At 36.9% G+C, this 10,512-nt stretch overlaps 2 protein-coding genes across 3 annotated transcripts; one reads left to right on the top strand and one right to left on the bottom strand.

Annotated features, from left to right (window-relative positions):
- Nucleotides 1–14: 14 nt before the first annotated feature.
- On the bottom strand, nucleotides 15–6,067 carry LOC148158287 (methylated amino-acid transporter SLC25A45-like). Its single transcript, XM_088007005.1, has 7 exons — nucleotides 4,595–6,067; nucleotides 4,190–4,328; nucleotides 4,064–4,107; nucleotides 3,913–3,984; nucleotides 3,619–3,807; nucleotides 2,372–2,606; nucleotides 15–1,389 (listed from the first exon to the last, which is right to left on the bottom strand). The coding sequence occupies exons 2-7, from the start codon at nucleotides 4,224–4,226 to the stop codon at nucleotides 1,109–1,111; spliced, it is 858 nt and encodes a 285-aa protein (XP_087863131.1). The 5' UTR covers nucleotides 4,227–4,328; nucleotides 4,595–6,067; the 3' UTR covers nucleotides 15–1,108.
- Nucleotides 6,068–6,083: 16 nt separating this feature from the next.
- mad2l2 (mitotic arrest deficient 2 like 2) lies at nucleotides 6,084–10,474 on the top strand. 2 transcript variants are annotated; one of them, XM_088007004.1, is made up of 8 exons: nucleotides 6,084–6,411; nucleotides 7,187–7,293; nucleotides 7,388–7,459; nucleotides 7,529–7,629; nucleotides 7,736–7,830; nucleotides 8,379–8,452; nucleotides 9,841–9,933; nucleotides 10,028–10,474. In XM_088007004.1, exons 1-8 carry the CDS (start codon nucleotides 6,372–6,374, stop codon nucleotides 10,064–10,066), a joined length of 621 nt encoding a protein of 206 aa, XP_087863130.1. In that variant the 5' UTR covers nucleotides 6,084–6,371; the 3' UTR covers nucleotides 10,067–10,474. The 2 variants fall into 2 exon arrangements, with proteins under 2 accessions (XP_087863130.1, XP_087863129.1); XM_088007003.1 differs by having other exon boundaries at nucleotides 6,086–6,411; nucleotides 7,187–7,305.
- Nucleotides 10,475–10,512: the final 38 nt, after the last annotated feature.

Genomic DNA, 10,512 nt, shown 5'->3' with positions numbered 1-10,512 from the left:
AACTATGGTAAGAGTTTGCAAACAAGCCAACACAGACTTTAATAGGTAAAAATGCTGCCTGACATATTATCTGAACACATATATGCACAACACACCAAAAGAATTCTCTGATATTTTCAAGGAAAAAAAAAAACACTAATAAAAGTGACCCTTTTTAATACAGTTCTTCATTATTTTACAGTACATACAGCATAAAGTGTATTTGAAAGTTGTGTGCAGAAAAAACACGTTTCACATTGGTGACCTGCTTCAAGGCAAATCTTGTTGGCTTTGAAAGTCTAAAACTAGTTAAACACATAAATTTGGATCTTGACAGCTTGTAATAAAACCTTCAGGGTCAGATAACAACACTCACTGCACTTACTATAAGCAAACCAGCAGAATAATTCAAAACATTTCAAATGTTCTGGGATTAGGACTGGCCTAACAGATCACCTAAATCTGCAAGAAGAGTGGAGACCTGTAGCATCTTAGAGGTAGATGTGTGCATACAACATAAATTTTTAAAGGTTCACATTTGTAGCTACCAAAGGACTTGGAAAAGCCAAATAATTCATGTATGTGAATCTAAAAGACGTTTTATATGGTTCTAAACATGAAGAAATTAAGAACAATAAATGAAACACCGAGTCCAGTCATGTCTGTAAAGTATCTGTGATGATTATGCCCCTGATTTGTACAGTGCACATACTTTGGGATGAAGGGTGTTTGCTACTTTTGCTGTGACGGCTTCGTTTCACTTTTTATTAATACTTAACCATTTAACCTAAAAGTTAGGTAATAATAGGTTTTAATGTTGAAAATAAGCGTATTTGCACGTCCGCAACATGGAAAAGTTTCTACAATAAAAATATTGGATTCTCTGTTGTGTTACTGAGGTATTTAGGGATAGCTAAGCTGCTTAGCTTTGTGTATCGTTTATCAGAGCATACATTATCTCACATTAAGACAAACTTTGGCTGTTTTAGCCTTGATCTGCGTACAGCAAAAAGAGATTTAAAAATCTCTTTCAAAATCTCTTTTTGCAAAGAAATTTGCAAACAGAGATATCAGACGTAGCGTTAACTTTCTCGCATCCTTTGGTGTTTATTTACTGCAAACAGTTTTGTTATTTGCCTGGTGGACAGAAGCTCTTCAGCAGGCTCTCGTAGGTCAGGAAGGTCACGGCGTTGACGGGGAACGCCCTGACGCTGTTCAGCAGGAGGCCTTTGAAGAAGACTCTGACTCCTTCCTCCTTCAGGCTCACCTTTATGCAGTGCAGGACCCCGCTGTACTGCTGACCACCAGCTCCGGACATCTGGAGCCGAGCTTTCACAACGTCCATGGGCGTGGCACACGCCCAGGTCACCACGCCTGCCACGCCCCCCGCCATCAGTATGGCAAAGGTACCTGAAGACGTAGGAGACATTAGCATTCTCTTTGGATACCATGGAGATCTTTGATGGTCGGGTGTTTTAAAATTAAATCACCATAAATGCAATTTTCAACATTTCATCACATCACCACCATTAACTTAAAAGGTTTTTCATCTGACGTGATAGACTAACACAATTTATTTGATTTATTTATTCAATTATTTTGAAAATGATCGCAGTATAAAATAACAGATATAAACAAGGAATGCAAAAGACATATTTTTGTACCACAATAATCTTAACATGCTTGAAAAGGAGTAGGAAGAAGTAAAAAAATAAAAATTAATAGCACCTAAGTGTGAATTGGAAGGGAAATTTCTAAATTTTGTTCAAACAAAAGTATAGAAAGTTTAGTGTGAAATTCTGTTGGGTCGTTGCTTTGTGTGCACTTCAAAAACACAAAATCTTACCAAGTACGTTTGGTCTGTCTAGTGCAAATATCTTAGTGCAGTTGAAATAAGACAAAACTAACTTACAAGTATCTGTTCAGCAAGATATAAGAGTTGTTTTATGTTAATACTTTCTTAATATGGTAGATTATCTCACTTTTAACAGGGAAAAATCTATTGTATTAAGTGAAATAATCCGCCAGTGGAAGAAGTATTGTCAATATTATACGGTAGTAGTACTGCAGTACTATCTCCTACCCACACACCAAAGAAGTCACATAACCTCTGACCTGTAATTTAATAATAACAGACTTTCTGGCCTAACTTTCTACTTTTCTTTGGTCATTTTTGAAAGCCGGCATTGGTCTTGGTTGTTTACTGTCTTATTTGTGCAACATTTGCTCTTGTGGTTGTGTGAGCAGCAAATATGAACCGTATAGCTGTGACTCTTTACAAGTAAGTTTTTTTTTTATTATTATGATGTATTGAACAGTAATTAGATGACTTTGGCCTTCATCCTAGCATACTCTGAGTCATGGTTTCTTGTGTCAGTGAGCTTAGCCTGACCTGGCTCTTCTCCAGTCTCAGTCAGAGCCTTACGAATGAGCTCATAAGGCAGGAAATAGAGTCCATAGCACGGTACGTCCCTCAGAGCCAGAGCTGCCCCTCCTCTGTAGAGACCCCGGACCCCCTCCTGCTGGAGTATGACTGCCACACAGTGTACGGGTCCACGGTACCGCTCGGCCGTTGTTTGACCCTGCAGGCGCACCTTCACCAGATCAATCGGGGCACAAACCAGCACCTGGAAGTAAAGGATTTTAAAGGGATAATCCAATCAAATGACTGAAGATGTAATTTGTTGAATGTATTTTTTGGCTCTTTGTCGTTTACTGTCCCATGAGCATCTGCAATGCTTCAGATCACCAAACAAACTTTAATGTCAGTCAAAAAAGAAAATAGTAAGTTATGGTAAGTGAATGCAAAATTTACATTTCAAATGATGATTTTGTGTATTAAGAGGAAGATATTTCCAAACAAATAAGAAAATATAACTTCCCTCTTGTTAAATCAACAATTACATTTGATTCATTTTATCTGACACACCTTTATCACTGTTGGTTTAAAGGGCAATTATATTTTAAAACAGGGCCAGATTGGGTTGGATACCCTTCTACCCTTGTTATTGAAATCCTCCTTTGAGAAAAATGCTTTTTGTGTTTAATCGGGTTATATCTGTGTGTGATATTGAAATTAGTGTAATTATTTGAAAGGATAAATTCTACAAAGCACCAATGCATTTTTATGGCATAAGTATAAAGTCTCTCATTGAAATATTAAAACCAAAACCAGCCAAACACTTCTTGTACTTCTCTTTTTGTTCTTTTTGTCTTCATCTTTCCAAAACTTTATTGTTCTGTTTTGGGCATGTGCTGCCATCTGCAGGCGAATTAAATAAATGATTTATCAACTTTAATAAATTTTCACTATCTGAAGGCAGGCTTGGTTGAAATAACATCTAATAGATTAAGCATTTGCTTTTTGACTCACACTCCAGATGGGCAGACTTTCTAGCAACTAAAAAATCTGTAAGACATCACTGACTTCTTCTTTCTTACTTAAAATACGTCCTTGGTCATATTAAAATTCATGTCACAATGAATATGCTTTTGCTTGTTTTCACACTTTATGTTCTTTAAAAGAACAATCTTCATTCTGAAGCTCAAGCTCAAACAGAATCACAGCTATTTAAATGCGTCTGGGGCTCTGTAAGAAGATGTTTGTGTGAAAACCGATGAGCCGATGAGTGAGCTTACCTGCACGATGCCTGAAAAGCAACCCGCAGTAAAGACTTGCAGTGAAGACACTTGTTTGCAGTGCCTGGCGAGACGGCGATCAGACTGAGAGAGGTAATCTAAAGCGTTACTGTAGGAGCCAAAGACAATGGAGTTGGCGAGGCCAGTGGTCAAAACAGGGAAGGACATGCCCTTGAAGAATCCATGGAACTGATAGAGAAGATACAAAACATTAACATCAACCTCATAATCCTAATTGCAACAGGTTTGTGCTTCATCGAAAATATCAGACAAAACAAAGGATGAGTCACCTACTCCTTCGTTGAAGTACGTCTTAGTGACACAGTCAAATATCCCTTTATACACAGACTTGGCTTGCAGATGCACCTACAGATAAAACATTGTTCCATCACGAGCGTGATTTAGACACGATGACACATTAACAGGTTTCAGAGCTACACGTAACCTTCACTGTGTCCAACGGATGTCCCACTGCAATCCCCACTGCACCTGCAAAAGCCAGCAAGGGAGACGTTGTCACATCAGCCATTCAAGCATCCATGCTGCATTTGCTTCACAGGTATTTATCTACCTGAAATGCTCCCAGCTACAAATTCCAGAAATGGCATGACTTCACAATCTGCAAGGAGATCCGGGTATTTGTGCCCTTTCAATGGTTATGCACAGCAATGCATTTACAGCAGCTTATGTGCAAACTCCACCATGGCCAGCTGTTGGATAGTTAATATGTGAAGAAGTAAAAAAAAAATCTAGGTGAAAAGTGAACACTCTGCCAGTCTGTAGCACTTTTTGCAGTAGATAAGCCTCTCCGAGTTGTAACAAGTGTTAAACCACAAGCATTTTACTTTCATCAGAAGGGTGAGTTTGGTTGGACAGCTTAGGGTTGTACAAAAACAGCAATTCCACATGCAGATTATGTCAATGTGAAACATGGCCGCTAAATAAGAGGGTTGTGAAGTGAGACCACAGTGCTTACCATCTGAAAGTGTCACCTCATTGTCATAACTTCCTGACACATCTGCTTAAAGTAAAGCTCGTCTACATCCTTACATAGAATTACAGGTTGTGTGTGATCTTTGGCTTCAACTCTGAACAGGTTGTAAAATCAGCCCAGTCGGATTTTCAAAATAAAAGACTTCATTGACTTTTGTGTGTTATAAATGTGTGGATGTGGACCACACATCAACATTTCTCTTCATATTTATTTGCAGCGTTCTATTCTCAATTTTCTTTTTTTTTTGTAGAACAGTCTAATGATACCTAGAACATGTGCAAAACATGATTTTTATTTTACTTTACAGATGTACAGCTTTTAAGAAACAGAAGACAAAACCAATAACTGCATTTGCCAGTCATATAATTATATTAGTTTGGATTTGTTTGAAAACAGACGCAATTGCTGAACATTTATCTGGAAGAATATTATTTTAAAATAGCAATACATGTTATTTTCCACACTTTATTCTTCACATATGAAAAGCAAAATGCAACAAAGAAAAATTACTGTTTGTTTATAGCATGTTGCCATGCAATACGAATATCTTGCATCTGTTTCCAGACTTTGCCACATTACAACCACAACCTCCAATATGTTTAATGGAATTTTAGAAACAATACAAAGCACGGTGGAAAATGTGAAGGGGAAGAAAAAATATGAAGGGTCTCTTTATGAAGCTGTTTATTCACTAATGTTTTCTGGCAAACCTCTGATATTGCCACAGAATAGCTGCACCAGCTGTATAGAGATTGTGGCTGTAATATTAATAAAATATGGAAAAAAAATAAAGTGTAGGAATCATTTTACACATATTAAACTGCATGTTAAATAATTATACATTTTTGCACAGACATGGGAAGTACAAAAATAATCAGCTAATATAAAAGACCAGAAAGGAAAATAAAAAATGCCAAAAGAAGTTTTGTCTCATCCAAATGACATGAGCAATGAGAATGAAGTAGCTGTCAAGAATTTCTTCAATATGTTAATTTATTTATTTTTTCTTTTCTTGCTGAAGTAATCCATTCCATACCCACTTGTCCATGCAGGGTCACGGGGAAGATCCAGCCGGTATGGACTATAGGTGGGGTACAGCCCTGACAGGTCACTAGTCCATCACAGGGCAAAGCAGAGGCACACAAGGCGTGTGTGTTCATAGTCCTTTAGACACACAGCTAAAATTTCATTCTATTAATTAAAGGGAAATGCACGTGAACTACTTTTTTTTTAAAGAAGTTTTCTGTTAAAGCAAATTTGTCCAAATTTCTTTGAAACCGAACTGATCTGTTCCCCTATTGCCCAGCTTAATGGCAGAATGCAACGTTTCCTAAACTTTAAGAGATTTCCCCAAAATTTAATTTTAAAAATACGTAATACATTTAGAAGAACAGAGAAAAACAAAACCAACCGCGCAAAGGTTAATTTTACGTCATCATTGTTGGACCACTGGGAGCAAGCGAAAACAATACGCTGCGTCATTCACGTGCGTCACGAGGCTTTGGTATCCTCGGCAACATCACGAAATTAGCCGCTCTTTTGGTTGAGAACATTATAATATACCAATTTAATTTTGTTTGCGTTGCTGCCACTGTTCTCTGATTATAGAAGGTCATTTTAACTCTTGACATTTCTACCAAACATCGACACAAAAGAGGAATGTTAAGCAACTAGCAGCAAAACGAACACTTTACTGCTTCCCAAGCAGAGCTAGCCGAAGAAACATTTTTCCTCTATTCTCTTTGTTGGAAAATTAACAATGACAACCCTGACAAGACAAGACCTTAACTTTGGACAAGGTAAGACAGTCAAACTAATAAAACTGAGTTGGTTTTCTTTTTTGAAGCTGTGTGCTCCGAGTCCTCGGTAAGCATAGCAGCACGTTTCATAGCTTTTTGTTGTTTTAATAAAAGGAATTCGGACAATATTTGAATCTTGTTAGAGAGATGAAATAAGTGGAAATATATGGTAGATTACTCATTTTGTGGGGTTTTGATTATAAAATAGAACATTAAATTTGTTTTATGGTGCTGGAGTTAATCGTTTAGCTGTTTTATTCTTATTCTAAACAATAAGAACAAGCTAAGGTTTCACAGCGAGTCAGATATTTTATCTGGGTTTGATTTTAACATAAAACCCCCAACCCCATAACCCATTTATGGGGTTCAGTCAGTTTTCTAAAACCTAAATATTTGAGGCTGGTGTTGTGTAAATAAAACATAAATCTTCACTCCGAATGTGAAAACCTTGTATGCAAACCTCTTGAACTTTTTTCACCTTTTGTCACATTATAATCACAAACTTCAGCTGTTTTGATTGGATTTCTTTAGAAAAAGTGTGGTTTATGCAAGTGTTTGCACTCCTAGAGTCCATACTTTGCAGAACCACCCTGTGCTCACGGTGTGCCAAAAGGCAGTTTTAGTTTCCTGCTAAAACGGTTTTATTTATCACTACATGATTTGACGAATGTAACATCATTAAACAACTTCCTGTCGCAGTTTGGTTGATGTGTTTCATCATACTCCCTTAAACAGCGCATAACTGGCCTGATTCAAGGTTATTCCTCTCTTCCAGTGGTTGCTGATATTTTGTGTGAGTTCCTGGAGGTCGCGATTCATCTCATTCTGTACGTGCGTGAAGTCTATCCCTCTGGAATCTTTCAGAAGAGGAAGAAATACAACGTACCAGTGCAGGTAGAGATTTCCGAATTAGTGCATGACATGTCTAAGACGGATCTGCTTGACTGTGTTCTGTTTTTGGCTCAATTATCCTTAGATGTCCTGTCACCCTGAGCTGAATCAGTACATCCAAGACACTTTACATTGTGTGAAGCCGCTCATCGAGAAGGTAAGACGAGTTCGGAGCTGACAGCTTTGTTTTCATTCTCGCTGATGGTTTATTATGTTTACGTCACAGAACGATGCAGAGAAGGTGGTCGTGGTCATCATGGACAAAGAGCATCATCCGGTCGAGAGATTTGTGTTTGAGATCTTCCAACCTCCTCTGCTCTCAATCAGGTTTCCATCCTCTTTTTACATCAGCAATACCCAAAAGGCAGGCTACCTTTTGTCAGTCATTTTAATTGTATTTGTGATCACTAACTGGAGTAATTGATTGGCACAGCTCAGACACTTTGTTGTCACACGTGGAGCAGCTGCTGAGAGCGTTCATCCTGAAGATCAGTGTGTGTGACGCTGTTTTAAACAACAACCCCCCAGGTGAGAGGAGTTATCATTATAACGGTAAAGACAAACAGAATAATAATCATAATGTGTTGAACATTGATTTAATAGGTTGATAGTAAGTCTGTTGCAACAAACAATTAATTAATCACATGATAAACCTGGCTTGTTAATTTCCATTCTGATGATGAATATTTTTTGAAGGGCGATTTTGTTAGCAGAGTGATAATCCACTTTATTTATAGTATTTGTTGTTCTTAGTTTTTATTTCCTTGCTTGTTTTATTTATTTTTGTCAGATGTGTTTCATTTTGGATATTTAAAATGTCTTCCAGTTCCATTGTGGCATGTTCTGTAGAAAATTATTATTATTCATTAGCATATGAGAGGTTGAACTTGTGTTATTATGCTGTTATCAACATTTTAGCTGAAAATGGTCTCAAAGTGACAATATTATCATTCATCACAATCGTTTCTGGGACAATTTATGGTCCAGAAAAATTGGCTATCTTGGCAGGCCAAGTCGACGGCAGTAAAAAGATGTAGAAATGATAAAAACAGTTAAATGTGTCGTTTCTGTCTCAGGTTGTTCTTTCACAGTCCTTGTGCACACCAGAGATGCTGCTACACGCAACATGGAGAAGGTTCAAGTCATTAAGGTGAGTGTTTTTCAAGACTGTAAAATTATTTATAACCCTATGCCTTTTCACATTTTGTTTACAAGACAACAATCTTCCATACACTGTAATAGATTTTTTTTTGTGTAAGATTAAAACATGTCATTTGCATTTATGTTCAGCCCCCCTTATTGTACTGCCCTCCAAAATTAAATGCATTTGTTAATTGTAGGTCAGCCTTTTTTTCAGAAGTAAACGAGAAAGTGACGCGTTTTAGGCAAAGTGATGTTAGAGCAGTAAGTCAGCTTTCTAAAACTTGACTAGCAGAGTTATACAGCAAAGTAGATATAAAGCAAAGCAAACTGTCAGGAAACTCTGGGGGAACGAATATCAGTCATTGGCAAAACTGAAACCAAAGAAATCCCAAAACAAAAAAGAAAGAAGTACATAAATAGCATGCTGGTTATCATTTGTGAAGTATTTATGCATCTTCTACAAGGTTTGTTTACTTTATATTGAGATGTGTGTTACTTTCTTATAGAGTGCATCCAGGAAACATTCACAGCACATTTCCACATTATATTATGTTCTCACCTTATTCCTGATTGAATTAAATTCATGTCTTTACTCAAAATTCTACACAAATACTAAATTATGACAATGTGGAAAAAAAGGTGCAGATATGTTTTCAAATTTCTGGAAAATAGGAGAGAGTGATTCATTTAAAACTTGAAATATTCTCTGACATAATATGTGGAAAAAGTGAGACGCTGTGAATACTTTCCGGATGCTGAAAAACAGTAACGTGCAAATTACTCACAGGTAGATTTTAAAGTACTTTGCAAACACAATTAAATAAATATGGGTATTATTTTATTTATTGAACTATTTTCAACAGATTTTTTTTCCATTAATAGTCTGAAATAACCCCTCTTCTCTCAATAATAACCTCTTCAGAACTCACTGTCTCAATAAGGTTAAATGTAATAAATAAGTCATTACAATTTGGGAAATGCTTCTAGTGTGTAACTTACTTATTCTGTCTCTTGTTTTAAAGTTTCAGTGATTTCTTACTTTTTAGGTTCAGTTTGATTTATTTTCTTAATCCTTGAAGAAATACACATTTTTTAACATTAAACCTAATTCAGTTTAAACTGAATATCTAGTTAAACTTTCCATTCAACTTTCTTTTAATTGCAACAAAATAAGAAGGGAATTTGTTGAGCCCTAGTTCTTCCTGACCTTTGACCTTATCCAAAAATCAAATTTGGACATTTGAGCATGAACTGTGGTCTGTCAGAAGACATCCCAGTTAAATACATAGAAATTGAAATGTGACAAAACGTGAAAAGGTTGACTTTGCTATCAAATGTAAACACAAAACAACCATTTGCATGTGTTCAGCCTCTTGTGTGCGTTTACATCTTCAGGACTTTCCATGGATCGTCGCAGATGAGCAGGAAGTTCACATGAAGGAGCCGAGACTCATTCCACTGAAGTCCATGACGTCCGACATAGTGAAGGTCAGCTGAAGGAAAAATAAAACAAAAATCACTGTGATGTTTGAACGTGTCGAACGTTCACTGGTCTTCATATTTGTTTGTTTGGTTGTCACAGATGCAGCTCTACGTGGAGGAGAGAGCCCAGAAAACGTAGCGAGAGACGACAGATCGCGCTGTGAAAAGCTCATCGGTGACAGCTGCACATCATAAGCAGAATATTTATGACAGCCTGTCGGTGCAAGATGAGTTCATCTGAAAACGTGACATCAGGAAATGTGAAATATACCTCATGGAATATGTCTGAGGTGCTTTCCTTTTGATGCGTCTGGCATGGGGAGTCAGACTGAAACACTGGGATGCCGTTCGCCAAATCCTAAATGAAATATGCTGTTTGGAAAGGTGATATCCTGGTTGAAGTTGTAGCTCCAGTGAGAGTACCATTAATACAATTCAAGATGTGTTTATTATTATTTTTTTTTTTTTGTAAAATTACTGTTTGGTTCTGTCTCACTGTTTAATGAACAGTTTTTAACTCTGTTAATTAAAAAAATTACACCATGAATTTATTATGATTTTCATGTCAAAACCAGAACTTGGATT

The sequence above is a fragment of the Poecilia mexicana genome, unplaced genomic scaffold (assembly GCF_051168715.1).
Source record: "Poecilia mexicana isolate PSO_F unplaced genomic scaffold, ASM5116871v1 scaffold_7, whole genome shotgun sequence".
Taxonomy (NCBI): Eukaryota; Metazoa; Chordata; class Actinopteri; order Cyprinodontiformes; family Poeciliidae; genus Poecilia; species Poecilia mexicana.
This window is presented reverse-complemented; position numbering and strand designations above follow the sequence as displayed.